General features: G+C 35.2%; 1 protein-coding gene across 1 annotated transcript; it reads left to right on the forward strand.

Moving 5' to 3' along the window:
* The first annotated feature begins 576 nt into the window (after positions 1–576).
* Positions 577–15771, forward strand: LOC132552075 (degenerin mec-10-like). Its single transcript, XM_060216218.1, has 12 exons — positions 577–909; positions 1396–1634; positions 3183–3263; positions 3658–3749; positions 3912–4075; positions 5115–5198; positions 5973–6102; positions 7695–7770; positions 8153–8210; positions 8377–8477; positions 9023–9104; positions 15601–15771. The coding sequence occupies exons 1-12, from the start codon at positions 577–579 to the stop codon at positions 15769–15771; spliced, it is 1611 nt and encodes a 536-aa protein (XP_060072201.1).
* Positions 15772–16251: the final 480 nt, after the last annotated feature.

Below are 16251 nucleotides of genomic sequence, written 5' to 3' on the forward strand. Positions count from 1 at the left end.
TGCCTGTGAGTGAACAGGATAACAAGTTTTGTCCTTTACGCTCATGCACGTCTCATTTTCAATGGGTAGTGTAAAGCTTCCGAAATGATCTGCGGTCCATCTCATTCGAATGTGCAACATTCTTGATGCTCACAATGCTCAACGCTTGCCCCTGATGTTTACTGACCTGTCCTTAAATTATTTTAGGAAACACTCCTAAATATACACACCTACCTAATATATATATATATTTAAACTTTTCAAATCAAAGTCATGTACTGCCTACACTATTCACAGACCACTTAGTAATGCTCGGCTTTATATTTGTGTATCTTTCTTATATTTCATTTTGATACGTTGTTATTCCAAATTGTTTCTTGAATTGCCTTTCAAATATAAAATGTCTTCTATAAAATCATATCCTGTTACTCCGGTAAATTTTAAAATGGTAGGATCCGTTTAAGGTCCAGAGCGTAAAATGTAAATGCATATTTCATTACATAGCGGACATATATAATATGCATATATATCAATAAAACTATATGCTTTCTTTTCAGTTCGGTGTTAAGAACAGTGGACTCATTCAGTTAAGTCAACATGGCCGATGGCAACGCCAAGTCGCTAAAAAATATTCTTAATGATCTAGGAGAAAATTCATCCGTCCATGGTATTCCGAAGATTTTATCGTCCAAGAACATGCTGTTAAAGATATTTTGGCTGGTCGTCTTCCTGGGAACAACTGCGTATCTCTGTCTTCAGATGTATGCACTGTTCGAAGACTACTACACATATCCAGTGGAGACTACAGTTTCCCTCAAGTTCAGTGCCATACGGTATCCAGATATAACCTTCTGTAATATGAACCCTATAAAGAAATCCATGCTTCACCACACACCCCAATCACTTCAGGATACACTCAAGCCAAAAGAGGTACGGTGTATAATTGGTAGATAATGCATGCTTTTCAAAATGCAATTGTCACCCGGATGTTGGTTTCAAGCCAATTGTAATATACTATTTAGGAAACATTTCAATAGATATGCTGTTTTGTTGACATACATTCTATTTACGGATCATTAAACATATTGTAGAAGTGGAGTGTACAGGTTACTTTACTATCCTCGGTTATCAGAGATTAAGTCTAGTAGTAGTGTGTTTGTTTTTATACCAAGCATAGCGAAAGAATGGCAGTTTGAACCTCAGAGAGGGCGACATAATTGTCAACTCTCGTAATTACATTGTCCTTATAAGTGAATTACTTCAGATATTTTTGTTAATGAAAAACTTCAGATATTAATGCATACATTTGTACCCCTTAATTACAGAAAAGTAGGTTCCAGTTGTATTTACAATATCGTTCAGATTAATAACTACCGACGCTGGCTTTGGATCCTAATTATGCATATCTACTTTCAGTCCAAAAGCGCACCAGAAGGTGACGTCACATACAACAGTGAAGACGATTACTACTACTACTCGTATGAATATGATTACCATTATGAGAATGAGGAATACCAGGACGAGATTGACGAGTACTTCTCAGACCCCAACCCTTTACAAGAGGAATATCTAAGATTACAAAGTCCTGATGTTCCAAAGGACAGATGGACAGATCGCAAGGATAAATTTAAGACAGAATACAGAAAGATGCACAAGTAAGATGTTCTATTTGTTCAGATGAATCAGCAGAATTTTTATTAGTATTTGAATTTAATGTCATGTCTTTTAATGGGACGTCATTGTCACCAATTTCTTTCCAAATTATCCTTACAAGTCGAGGACGTATTTTGCTGATAATATATTGAACTATCGGAATTTGACAATCATGTAGACATATCCCACAGTTTATTTTTCTCATTTTTTGTGCGAGTTTCTTGTTTATTCGAAATTCAAACTCACGTCAGATACTTCTATTGCGATAATGAAAGTTTGTGGATAACATGAAAAAAATGCACATTTTGATGAAAGGAATATAACACTTCGTAAGGTGTAGTTTGAAACATAACTAACTAATATGGAGGCATCGTGAAGATATCTTCCGTTTTTGTTTTTATTTCATTTGTTTTTTAAGATGAATATTTAAATAAAAGATACGTTATAGGGTTAAACGTTTTACATTGAACTCTTTCACACAATACTTTTAACACAAATTTACAGTTTGTAACAATTGGTAATCGATGTACTGTCTATTTGGAAAGATAAACAATGGCTTTATAGACAGTAATTAAACAATATTGTGGGACTATAATGTCCAGTTCAACACTTTAAAAAATTGCCTGGAGTATGGTTATGGCGTCATAATAGATATTTTACTAAAAGTCAAATACACTCCAATAGACTCGTGAACACTACAGTACATTCCAGTACACTCCAATGGACTCAAGAACACTCCAGAACATTCTAGTACATTCCAATACATTCCAATAGACAAAAGAACACTCCCGTACATTCCAATACATTCCAATAGACTCCAGAACACTCCAGTACATTCCAGTACATTCCAATAGACTTAAGAACACTCCAGAACATTCTAGTACATTCCAATACATTCCAATAGACTCCGGAACACTCCAGTACACTCCAGAACACACCGATAGACTCAATAACATTCCAGTACATTCCAGTACACTCCAATAGACTCAATAACACTCCATTACATTCCACAAAATAAGCTGCTCGAGTTGGTACACTGTTATGGACATTTCTGTCTGTAATCCCGAAGTTCCCTGGTTCTGTAGAACTTTAATCAGTGCGAACGGTTATTGATTAGTGTGTTAAATTGTTATGAAGAAATTGATATCTATGAGTATTGTGGTTGATTTAGTCGTATTGTAGTGTTGGATTGAGAATTCAGATGTGATAAAGTAAAACAAGATACTTTGGTATGTGTTTGTACCAATAATGTTTAATATTGCATTATTAATTTGACTGGAAGTTAATCGTTTACAGGATGAGCTTGTCCACTTGTCAAATGTGGGTGTGTCGGAGGTTTACTCATTGTGTTGGGAGAAACATAAAGGACGCTTAATCCTGCCCTTCATAAGTTTTAACCTATTCCAGCCGCTTATTTCTTGTTATTATGAGCGCATGGCAAATTGTTGATCCTAAATCGCAAAAATACGAACTATCACATACATCGAACAACAGGTCCTGAGCGGTGTATGGTTTTCCTGAATGTATTTCCAGAACTTTTGTGTTAATAGGTATGAGAAACAATACGTTGGTCACCAACTGAACGATATGATTGTGTCTTGTACTTTCAACAAACGTAGATGTAACATAAGGTAAATATATGTCTTAGTCATTCATTAGGTATTGTTTAATACATAGGTGCTAATTTCTTAGAAAAAAAAAACAAAAAACAAAAAACGTCATGAACATCACCATTTACGGTGCATTAATATCTAGTTTATATCAAGAAGTACGAGTATTCTAGGCGAAAAAATAATCGATAAAGTTTCCTTGTTAATGATCTGCCTGTTAATTTATTTTGGTTATAAATTCTTCTCATAACAATTTCACTAAATTGGGCATTAGATGATGGAGACTTTGGCGTGTATCTAAAGGACGCTTGCCATTATTTGTCTTGATATAAATATATAAGTTCATCCTTTATTGATTATTCTGTAATGAAGCTGTTGATTAAGTACACTCGATGGTCACACACACGTTATGCAGTTATTTCCAGCCATCCATTAGTTCAGAATACGGAGCTTGCTACACCCTGTCGTCGGAAGACTTTATTGCGCGCAAACCTGGCCACCTGCACGGTAAGCTGATAAAATGTGTTATTACCGATTAATATATACACTTCTTGGTGTTTCCCTAGAACGATCAAATTACAGGTACGGAACTTTTATAGACGATTTGAAATATATGTATTGAATTTTTTTCTGAATGATAAAAGATAATTTGGGTACCATCATCCACAGGATTACAAGTGATTTTAAATCTAGAGGTTTCGGAATACATCACACCTTTGTCCTCGGCATATGGTATCAAGATGGTGGTTCACCAGCCCCAAACGGTACCCTTCCCATCTGTAGAGGGTCTGACACTGAGTTCCCGACAGGAAACCACCATGTCTCTACGAAAGGTCAGGATAATTAGCATTTCATTTAATGTCCAATTATGGAGTATCTTGTACTGTTAACGCCATGTTTAATAAAGAAATTCTACATGACTTCACGGTGGTGTCGAATGATAATCTGTTACCGGAAGTCAGTCATTGTTTACATATCACACAAAATTGAATCAGGGATTATTTTTTTGAAAAAGTCATTGTCCATTTCATAACTTTCATGAAGCGTTTTTATTTAAAACTATTTTTCTTACTAACGGTGGGAATTTCCCTGTCATGGTACATAAAAGTTTCTGATCGTTAAAGTATACATACATCTGAATTGTTATTTTCTCGGGGACAATTATGTAAATTATGAAATTATGACAAAAAAGATTATCGGTGTGATAGGTTAATGTAAAAGTATACTGAATTAGCTGCGTCGAGCCCGAAACAGAGGAGAAACAATATTAATTAAGTGTAACATGGGGCAATAGCAAATGATTTTACTGGAAAATGCTTGTGTGACAACATCTCGAAAAGTTTGGTTTTCCTGATTCCTAAATTTAAGTATATAAATTTTCATATTGAATTCTCAGTGATACAATGTGATTCTTATATTCCGAATGGTATCAAGAGAAGGGAGATAACTCGTAAAGACTTCCACATATTTCCTCAGTATACTCTAAATATATTCGATCTTCCACAACAAAACGGTTAATAGGTATATTAATAGTCCCAAGTATTCCGATATTTTACCAACATAATCATTACAAATCATTGTTACTGGTTTGGCTTATATTTCTGATAAAAATGTGGCAGTATAGATAGATAAATCCGGAGTAGATAAAATGGAAAGGGACAGAAACAGTTTCTGAGAAATTAATTGTTTATTGCTGTTTCATTGTATTGTTTTTTCTAAGCATTGTTATATGTACTGTGAATACCCAGTAAAAATATGAAACTTGTCAATCTTAATGAATTTGAGGTCCGACATGCATCTGCTAACAGGTTAACAATTATAATCCTTCTTGGTATTATCTTACTAAACACCACTCCGCCATTGTTCTTTTAGTTAGAAATAAATCGCCTGGGAGGTAACTATGGAAACTGTGAAGACTCTGTCCTACAGGACAATGGTATGGTGTATTCACAGACGGTATGTATTTTTTTACAGTTACTCTATGTATAATTACATGCACATGGCAATGTCACTTTACAAACTAAAGAGGAAGATATGATTTAATATAAAATATGTGCAGGGAGATTTAAGTTCGCTTTTATTGCAGTTAATACAGATAAAATGAAGTAGGATACCTAGCGAACTTTCTACACTAACATCTCGAAAATATCTGTTATGCCCGTATAAAGCTTTATAGACACAAACCTTACATTCTTAATTATATTGTTAATTACAGGAAATGGTGTTTAAAACTGGTATAATGCCAGATTATACCGTTTTAATATTGTACCATATTGCCATTTTGAGAAAAGAGGATATATATATTTTATGAGTCAGAGCGTCCGTCTTTTTTTATATATATTTATGTATGTTTTCTGAATACGTACCTTACTATTTTATCGTTTGATATGATAGTGGAAGAAATCTATGAACTATTGAAAGCTTGTTAAGGTTTTCAGATGTCTAAAATCTATGATTTTCCATTGTAGGACTTTTGTGTTGATATTTTATAGGTCATACTAGCACTGAGTAACGCCTTGGTAACGTTATCTTTAGTGGAATAGAAAGAGGAAGAACATCTTTTTCAAAATTTCACCCACTTTGTAATTCTGTTACATTCTGATTGCTGTTTTTGAAGCCCTATCCAAACTTTTGGGTGCTTTTGAATGTTATAAATCAGTTCGAATGATATATTGAAAGTTCTTCTTCTAATTAAATCAATCTGTACACGACTTTCGTTTGTTTTTGCAGTTTTGTCTCAACACGTGCGTAAACTTGAATGTGATAGACCAATGTGAATGTCTACCTAACACTTTGGATTACGCATTTTACAAACCCGAATACGACAGACTCGAGTATTGTGAAAGTGAAGATTTCGAAAGTGCGTTCATTTTTATCAACTAATTTCTCTAATTAATTTTACCATACATAACACTTGGTTTTTGTTTTGAATGGTTTTGTTTTATTTTTCATATTAATAGAAAATGTCAGAAACCGAGGGAGTGATCAAATATCGAGATGTCATGTAGAGCATTGTGCAAAAAAATAAAAAAAAATATGACATTTAATCAGATATGAATATATATATCAATATATGAATGCAGGAACTCTTTGTCATTACATTTAGGCTATGATCAGATAGATACGGCCAGTCATGATTGGCAGTTTATTTTTAAAACATCACAGATGTTCTTATGTACGAGGTACATTGTTTTCACCTACTTTGTCCGTGTGTCCAACAAAGTGGATTTAGCAGAAAATATTCCTGTTGACGTTTAGAAACTAGCTCAGAGATTTTATAGTATTATTGATGTAGCACAAAACATACTTTTTGTATGGTTACGTTAATATCATATGATGTTGTATGATTCTGTCAATATCATATGATTTTGTGTATGGTTCTGTCAATATTATATGATTTCTGTATGGTTCTGTCAATATTATATGATTTTCTGTATGGTTCTGTCAATATTATATGATTTTGTGTATGATTCTGTCAATATTATATGACTTTTGCGTATGGTTCTGTCAATATTATATGATTTCTGTATGGTTCTGTCAATATTATATGATTTTGTGTATGGTTCTGTCAATATTATATGATTTTGTGTATGGTTCTGTCAATATAATGTGATTTCTGTATGGTTCTGTCATGTCAATATGATATGACTTTTGTGTATGGTTCTGTCAATATTATATGATTTTGTGTATGGTTCTGTCAATATTATATGATTTTGTGTATGGTTCTGTCAATATTATATGATTTTGTGTATGGTTCTGTCAATATTATATAATTCTGTGTATGGTTCTGTCAATATTATATGATTTCAGTATGGTTTTGTCAATATTATATGACTATTGTGAATGGTTCTGTCAATATTATATGATTTTTTTTGTATGGTTCTGTCAATATTATATGATTTTTTTTGTATGGTTCTGTCAATATTATATAATTCTGTGTATGGTTCTGTCAATATCATCTGATTTTGTATGGTTCTGTCAATATTATATGATTTTGTGTATGGTTCTGTCAATATTATATGACTTTTGTGTATGGTTCTGTCAATATTATATGATTTTGTGTATGGTTCTGTCAATATTATATGATTTTGTGTATGGTTCTGTCAATATGGTATGATTTTGTGTATGGTTCTGTCAATATTATATGATTATTGTGTTTGGTTCTGTCAATATTATATATTTTTATGTATGGTTCTGTCAATATCATATTGTTTTTGATATTGTCCTTTCAATATTGTTTTTGATATTTGTTTTGTTATCTAGTTTTATACTACGATAATGTTCCAAGTAATAAGGCAATATGTTATTGTCAGATAATTGGGTTTCTGATTTATCTATCTAATTAATTCATTGTGATATTTAAGTGAGATGGATTGTCATTTTTACTTTGTTATTTTCCATCATTATTGATCCCACCACTGTTTTAGTTCCCTCCCTATTTTGATTTTACAGAAATGGTCTGTCAGTTCGACATTGAGAAACAACAGCTCGATGGAACATTAAACTGTGACTGTCCCACACCGTGTAGGTAAGGTACATTTCTATGTATAAACGTTGTCCATTTAGTGTTAAATGCTGGTTAGGGATAACAAGTGACTAGTGAAAATTTCAAACATAAATTAATCAAAATTAGGGATATTCTTTTATCATTTCACAGGTATAGATTTGTTGAGACAGGCCAAACAGGTATATTTCAAGTGTTAATTGAACACTCTTGTTTGTTTGATGACTGGAATTTGAATTTTCACTAACCAGTGATTATCTTTTCAGCAAACCGAGGTCAGATCCTTCCATTACACCCCTAAAACTTAAAGTCATGATGTCACCACAGATTTAGAATGAATCGGAGTTCGTGTAACGTTAATTGATTTTCTGTGATTTGTTTATAATTGTTTGTTTATGTTATACAGCGAAGTTTTGTATACCAAAACGCTGTCGTCTAGAACTTGGCCTCATGACGAGTATCTAGTAAGTATATTCCTTAACTGAGTATGTGTATACAAGTATGTTGTCAAATTGATAGAAATCTTTGTGGTAGAAAGAGATTTTAAGACATCCGATGATTTTTTTTCATCATGTCTACGATGATTACTTCATGACTTCATGATACAGTCTTATATTGCTGTTGTTATAGCGTCAGTTTCTCATGGCGAAGGTTTGCGCTAAGAACATGACATCAGCATCTGAAGCTTGCGAAATATACAAGAAAGATTCCAAGAATTTCATTACTGAAAGGTAACATACACTTCTGTACTAATTTCCTTGATATTCTGCTCTTTTTGTAATGAGCATAATTAACCTGTCTTACCCTTCCATCTTTTTTGTTTGTTCTTTGAAGATATAAGAATTAAATAAGAAAGAGTTCCCGGATGTAGGCTGATTTTTGTTGTTATATCTCTATAGAAGATTCTGAAAAGTCTCTATAAATGGTTTCTATATACGCAGGCAGATGGGATCACAGTGTTGTAAGGCGGAAAACAAACCAAAGTTATTTAGTTGTACTTGGGACTATTTCGGTGAATAAAAACACATCAAATTACCTCCCTATCCAGAATTTTATCTCTCTATTATTTTGGATGTTCCTTACTCGCCTCCTAGGCTTTAAAATCCAGACCCATAGCATCATTTACAAGTTCTAAATGGACAAAAAGAGTTGTATAATGCAAATTAATTCCTTGTTTGACTACTCTTAACTCTAAATTTGTATTAAAAGATGTTTTTCACTAGGGTGTCTTTTGTACAATGTTTACCATATATATGTGTGTGTGTCTGTTAAACAGCGTCGTCGACAATTTCTTGGCCGTTAACATATACTTCGAGGACGTGAACTATGAAGTCATCACAGAGTCTGCCAAGTATGACGTAAGTTATGATTCCCACTTTTTTTTACTTTAGAGCATTTATTGCACCATAAACAATAAGGTTATTATGTTGGAGAGGGGCGGGGGTGTCTCCGCGTAAAGCTTTTTTTACTAAGGTCTCCGTGTAAAGTTTCTTTCCTAAGGTCTCCATGTAAAGCTTCTTTACTAGGATCTCCGTGTAAAGCTTCTTTACTAGGATCTCCGTGTAAAACTTCTTTACTAAGGTCTCCGTGTAAAGCTTCTTTACTAAGGTCTCCGTGTAAAACTTCTTTACTAAGGTCTCCGTGTAAAGCTTCTTTACATAGATCTCCGTGTAAAGCGTCTTTACTAAGGTCTCCGTGTAAATCTTCTTTACTAAGGTCTCCGTGTAAAGCTTCTCTGTGTAAAGTTTCTTTACTAAGGTCTCCGTGTAAAGCTTCTTTACTAAGGTCTCCGTGTAAAGCGTCTTTACTAAGGTCTCCGTGTAAATCTTCTTTACTAAGGTCTCCGTGTAAAGCGTCTTTACTATGGTCTCTGTTTAAAGCTTCTTTACTGAGGTCTCGTGTAAAACTTCTTTACTAAGGTCTCCGTGTAAAGCTTCTTTACATAGATCTCCGTGTAAAGCGTCTTTACTAAGGTCTCCGTGTAAATCTTCTTTACTAAGGTCTCCGTGTAAAGCTTCTTTACTAAGGTCTCCGTGTAAATCTTCTTTACTAAGGTCTCCGTGTAAAGCTTCTTTACTAGGATCTCCGTGTAAAACTTCTTTACTAAGGTCTCCTTGTAAAACTTCTTTACTAAGGTCTCCGTGTAAAGCTTCTTTACTAAGGTCTCCGTGTAAATCTTCTTTACTAAGGTCTCCGTGTAAAGCTTCTTTACTAAGGTCTCCGTGTAAATCTTCTTTACTAAGGTCTCCGTGTAAAGCTTCTTTACTAGGATCTCCGTGTAAAGCTTCTTTACTAAGGTCTCCGTGTAAAGCTTCTTTACTAAGGTCTCCGTGTAAAGCTTCTTTACTAAGGTCTCCGTGTAAAGCTTCTTTACTAAGGTCTCCGTGTAAATCTTCTTTACTAAGGTCTCCGTGTAAATCTTCTTTATTAATGTCTCCTTGTAAAACTTCTTTACTAAGGTCTCCGTGTAAAGCTTCTTTACTAAGGTCTCCGTGTAAAACTTCTTTACTAAGGTCTCCGTGTAAAGCTTCTTTACTAAGATCTCCATGTAAAGCTACTTTACTAAGGTCTCCGTGTAAATCTTCTTTACTAAGGTCTCCGTGTAAAGCTTCTTTCCTAAGGTCTCCATGTAAAGCTTCTTTACTAGGATCTCCGTGTAAAGCTTCTTTACTAGGATCTCCGTGTAAAACTTCTTTACTAAGGTCTCCGTGTAAATCTTCTTTACTAAGGTCTCCGTGTAAAGCTTCTTTACTAAGGTCTCCGTGTAAAGCTTCTTTACTAAGGTCTCCGTGTAAAGCGTCTTTACTAAGGTCTCCGTGTAAATCTTCTTTACTAAGGTCTCCGTGTAAAGCTTCTTTACTAAGGTCTCCGTGTAAATCTTCTTTACTAAGGTCTCCGTGTAAAGCTTCTTTACTAGGATCTCCGTATAAAACGTATTTACTAAGGTCTCCGTGTAAAGCTTCTTTACATAGATCTCGTGTAAAGCGTCTTTACTAAGGTCTCCGTGTAAATCTTCTTTACTAAGGTCTCCGTGTAAAGCTTCTTTACTAAGGTCTCCGTGTAAATCTTCTTTACTAAGGTCTCCTTGTAAATCTTCTTTACAAAGGTCTCCGTGTAAATCTTCTTTACTAAAGTCTCCGTGTAAAGATTCTTCACTAAGGTCTCCGTGTAAAGCGTCTTTATTAAGGTCTCCGTGTAAATCTTCTTTACTAAGGTCTCCGTGTAAAGCTTCTTCTTCTTTAAACTTCTTTAAGGTCTCCGTGTAAAGCTTCTTTATGAAGGTCTCCGTGTAAAGCTTCTTTACTAAGGTCTCCGTGTAAAGCTTCTTTAAGGTCTCCGTGTAAAGCTTCTTTACTAAGGTCTCCGTGTAAAGCTTCTTACAAGGTCTCCGTGTAAAGGTCTCCGTGTAAATCTTCTTTACTAAGGTCTCCTTGTAAATCTTCTTTACTAAAGTCTCTGAGTAAATCTTCTTTACTAAAGTCTCCGTGTAAAGCTTCTTTACAAGGATCTCCGTGTAAAGCGTCTTTACTAAGGTCTCCGTGTAAAGCTTCTTTATTAAGGTCTCCGTGTAAAGCTTCTTTACTAAGGTCTCCGTGTAAAGCTTCTTTACTAAGGTCTCCGTGTAAAACTTCTTTACTAAGGTCTCCGTGTAAAGCTTCTTTACATAGATCTCCGTGTAAAGCGTCTTTACTAAGGTCTCCGTGTAAATCTTCTTTACTAAGGTCTCCGTGTAAAGCTTCTTTACTAAGGTCTCCGTGTAAAGCGTCTTTACTAAGGTCTCCGTGTAAATCTTCTTTACTAAGGTCTCCGTGTAAAGCTTCTTTACATAGATCTCCGTGTAAAGCGTCTTTACTAAGGTCTCCGTGTAAATCTTCTTTACTAAGGTCTCCGTGTAAAGCTTCTTTACTAAGGTCTCCGTGTAAAGCTTCTTTACTAAGGTCTCCGTGTAAATCTTCTTTACTAAGGTCTCCGTGTAAAGCTTCTTTACTAAGGTCTCCGTGTAAAGCTTCTTTACTAAGGTCTCCGTGTAAAAAGTAAAGCTTCTTTTCTTTAAAGCTTCTAAGGTCTCCGTGTAAAGCTTCTTTAGTAAGGTCTCCGTGTAAAGCTTCTTAACAAGGATCTCCGTGTAAAACTTCTTTACTAAGGTCTCCGTGTCAAGCGTCTTTACTAAGGTCTCCGTGTAAAGCTTTACTTAGCTCTCAGTGTAAAACTTCTTTACTAAGGTCTCCGTGTAAAACTTCTTTACTACGGTCTCCGTGTAAAGCTTCTTCACTAAGGTCTCCGTGTAAAGATTCTTCACTAAAGTCTCTGTGTAAAGCTTCTTTACTAAGATCTCCGTGTAATGCTTCTTTACTAAGGTCTCCGTGTAAAGCTTCTTTAGTAAGGTCTCCGTGTAAAGCTTCTTAACAAGGATCTCCGAGTAAAACTTCTTTACTATGGTCTCCGTGTAAAGCTTCTTTACTTAGATCTCAGTGTAAAACTTCTTTACTAAGGTCTCCGTGTAAAGCGTCTTTACTAAGGTCTCCGTGTAAAGCTTCTTTACTAAGGTCTCCGTGTAAAGATTCTTCACTAAGGTCTCCGTATAAAGCGTCTTTACTAAGGTCTCCGTGTAAAGCGTCTTTACTAAGGTCTCCGTGTAAATCTTCTTTACTAAGGTCTCCGTGTAAAGCTTCTTTATTAAGGTCTCCGTGTAAAGCTTCTTTACTAAGGTCTCCGTGTAAATCTTCTTTACTAAGGTCTCAGTGTAAAGCTTCTTTACTAAGGTCTCCATGTAAAACTTCTATACTAAGTTCTCCGGGTAAAGCTTCTTTACTATATCTCCGTGTAAAACTGTCTTTAAGGTTATTAGTCATAAGCAGCACACCAAACATAGAACCAAACATCTGTGGTTGCATTATTCCTGTCATTTATTTGCTGAGCTATCGTGGTCCAAGGTCACGAGCTATATTAAACCCAACCCACGGCCATTTAAAAAAAAAATTCTACGAAAAAAAATTCAAGGTAATCAGGCACTGCGATACGTCCCGTTGACGTGGTTTGTTTGCATTAAATAGAACAACTAAAGCTAGTGTTACAAGAAACTGCAATTAGAAATTTAATTATTGTCGGTGCAATTTACTAATGTGCGATAAATATCTAAATGATGAATTGTACCATTTTTACGAAGATAACATAAAATGTAAAAAGAAAAAAAGGAAAAAAAAAAAAAAAAAAAACGTATTCATTTTCTGTTGATCTGGTTGATACTTGAATATATTTACATTCTGTCATTTAAAGGTTACTTGTGTCGGTGATGTAATACAGTTATGGGTCTCCAAATTAAATTGTTGGACTTAAATAAGAGGCCTTCATAAAAATTAAGAAAAAATATAAAGCTTTGAAATTTTAACATAATGAAGTTATTGTTAAACGTGCACTTTACCACAAAATCCTTTTTTATCATCACAAAATACGAAAGTTTACGGTCGCAATAGTGACCTCATTCAGGACATTATATTTCTTTCTGGATATGCAGCTTATCGTGTTTGATGTCCGTTAGTTTGTCTGTTGGTTCCGTTGTGTGATATGAAGTTGGACGTGTTTGATGACCGTTAGTTTGTCTGTTGGTTCCGTTGTGTGATATGAAGTTGGACGTGTTTGATGACCGTTAGTTTGTCTGTTGGTTCCGTTGTGTGATATGAAGTTGGACGTGTTTGATGACCGTTAGTTTGTCTGTTGGTTCCGTTGTGTGATATGAAGTTGGACGTGTTTGATGACCGTTAGTTTGTCTGTTGGTTCCGTTGTGTGATATGAAGTTGGACGTGTTTGATGACCGTTAGTTTGTCTGTTGGTTCCGTTGTGTGATATGAAGTTGGACGTGTTTGATGACCGTTAGTTTGTCTGTTGGTTCCGTTGTGTGATATGAAGTTGGACGTGTTTGATGACCGTTAGTTTGTCTGTTGGTTCCGTTGTGTGATATGAAGTTGGACGTGTTTGATGACCGTTAGTTTGTCTGTTGGTTCCGTTGTGTGATATGAAGTTGGACGTGTTTGATGACCGTTAGTTTGTCTGTTGGTTCCGTTGTGTGATATGAAGTTGGACGTGTTTGATGACCGTTAGTTTGTCTGTTGGTTCCGTTGTGTGATATGAAGTTGGACGTGTTTGATGACCGTTAGTTTGTCTGTTGGTTCCGTTGTGTGATATGACGTGTTTGATGACCGTTAGTTTGTCTGTTGGTTCCGTTGTGTGATATGAAGTTGGACGTGTTTGATGACCGTTAGTTTGTCTGTTGGTTCCGTTGTGTGATATGAAGTTGGACGTGTTTGATGACCGTTAGTTTGTCTGTTGGTTCCGTTGTGTGATATGAAGTTGGACGTGTTTGATGACCGTTAGTTTGTCTGTTGGTTCCGTTGTGTGATATGAAGTTGGACGTGTTTGATGTCCGTTAGTTTGTCTGTTGGTTCCGTTGTGTGATATGAAGTTGGACGTGTTTGATGACCGTTAGTTTGTCTGTTGGTTCCGTTGTGTGATATGAACGTGTTTGATGCTCGTTAGTATACCTGGTGGTTCTGTTGTGTGATATGAAGCTGGACGTGTTTGATGCTTGTTAGTTTGTCTGTTAGTTCCGTTGTGTGATATGAAGCTGGACGTGTTTGATGTTTGTTAGTATACCTTGCGGTTCTGTAGTGTGAAATGAAGCTGGACGTGTTTGATGCTCGTTAGATTGTCTGTTAGTTCCGTTGTGTGATATGAAGCTGGACGTGTTTGATGCTCGTTAGTTTGTCTGTTGGTTCCGTTGTGTGATATGAAGCTGGACGTGTTTCATGCTCGTTAGTTTGCCTGTTGGTTCCGTTGTACGATATAAAGCTGGACGTGTTTCTTGCTCGTTAGTTTGTGTGTTGGTTCCGTTGTGTGATATGAAGCTGGACGTGTTTGGTGCTCGTTAGTTTGCCTGTTGGTTCCGTTGTGTGATATGAAGCTGGACGTGTTTGATGACCGTTAGTTTGTCTGTTGGTTCCGTTGTGTGATATGCAGCTTATCGTGTTTGCTGCTCGTTAGTTTGTCTGTTGGTTCCGTGTGCGATATGCAGCTTATCGTGTTTGCTGCTCGTTAGTTTGTCTGTTGGTTCCGTTGTACGATATGAAGCTGGATGTGTTTGATATGAAGCAGAAGACGCTTTCTATTCCGGAAGAGCTTGTGCTATTTTCCTTGCTATTTTGCATGATTCTTCGTGTAGATCCCTATTTTGTTCAAATTATGCCATAGTTTTATTGGATTTGAGTTTGAATTATGTTTATGTTGAAAAGTTGGTATTTTCTATAGTCATCTTTGCTAGACGTCAGTTAATTAATGACAGAACGGACTTTCATTAGTATTTCTCATGGGTATTCTATTCTGCAAATCTCATTGATTCACCTCATCACACGAAAACTTCCCGAAGAAACAATAGACTATCTTTTTGTGAAATCTGACTAAGAGCACCAACACCTTTTAATTGAATATCAATGCTCAATAAACTGCTTTTATTTCAAACTAACGAAAACAAAAATATTGTTATTACAAAACAATTGCGATAAATATCAATTTTATATAAAAAACATCAAGTTAGATTGTGAGCATACTACTTCTGTTGTTGTTTATTACTGCACGAGGAACTATGTTATTTCATCTGTTTTCTATTTGAACTTGATCTCACCAGTATTTTTGTTTCAAACGGGAAAAGAAATGCAGCTTAATTATGAAAAATGACAACACGCATGGGAAATTTGAAGCCACTTTTATTTCATTTGGTTATTAATAAATGGCGGAATCCTCCGTGATATTTGTTAAATACGATCGATAAACCTGATTTATGTTTAATGTGTCTGGTTTCAGGAATTCCAGGTGTTGGCCTCTATCGGAGGCAATCTCGGGCTATTTGTTGGAGCGTCTGTTCTAAGTTTTGTTGAAGTCATTCATGTCGTGCTCGAAGTTGGCATCTATTTCTTGCAATCTCGGGTAAAAAAAGACGAAATATCCAGCAGCAAGTCATCCGTGAAGGTTTAACAATGATGTTGTTACTGAAATTAAACAGTGTCGATTTGAAATAACTTCGTGATGGAATAAAGATGTGATTGTATCGAGATGTGTCAGACTCCAGGAGCCGCATCGTGATCAAAACATATTGTTTTTTTAGATATAGATTTAGAAGAAGATCTTTTTGCTTTTTTATTACTTGTATGCTATTTTATTCAACAGAAGCCAGAAACGTTCAGTTGTTGGATGTAACTGAACACCATGGAATACTAATATCCTTTTTCACTTTGAAATTTGTATACAATGATATGTTTGTAGCTGACTGTTTATATGTACATATATTTCATCATTAAAATAATATTTTAACGGTAAATGTAATCGATGACTTAGCAACATTGTGCTCTTAAACAATTTTCACCACCAATTTAGTATGTTATAAACACAACACCCTATGTTATTCACCTGTTCTGAAGATGGTACTTAAAACAATGTCATTTTAATATTTTTACA

This window comes from Ylistrum balloti, unplaced genomic scaffold (assembly GCF_031769215.1).
Source record: "Ylistrum balloti isolate Yb309-2 unplaced genomic scaffold, AGI_CSIRO_Ybal_v1 Utg370234, whole genome shotgun sequence".
NCBI classification, from domain to species: Eukaryota; Metazoa; Mollusca; class Bivalvia; order Pectinida; family Pectinidae; genus Ylistrum; species Ylistrum balloti.

Excerpts from the sequence above, each read along its gene's own strand:
- LOC132552075 (XM_060216218.1), top strand. The coding sequence starts at position 577 with ATGGCCGATGGCAACGCCAAGTCGCTAAAAAATATTCTTAATGATCTA. Across the intron at positions 4,076-5,114 it reads CCACCATGTCTCTACGAAAG|TTAGAAATAAATCGCCTGGG; the intron begins GTCAGGATAATT and ends TTGTTCTTTTAG. Across the intron at positions 7,771-8,152 it reads GACTGTCCCACACCGTGTAG|CGAAGTTTTGTATACCAAAA; the intron begins GTAAGGTACATT and ends TATGTTATACAG.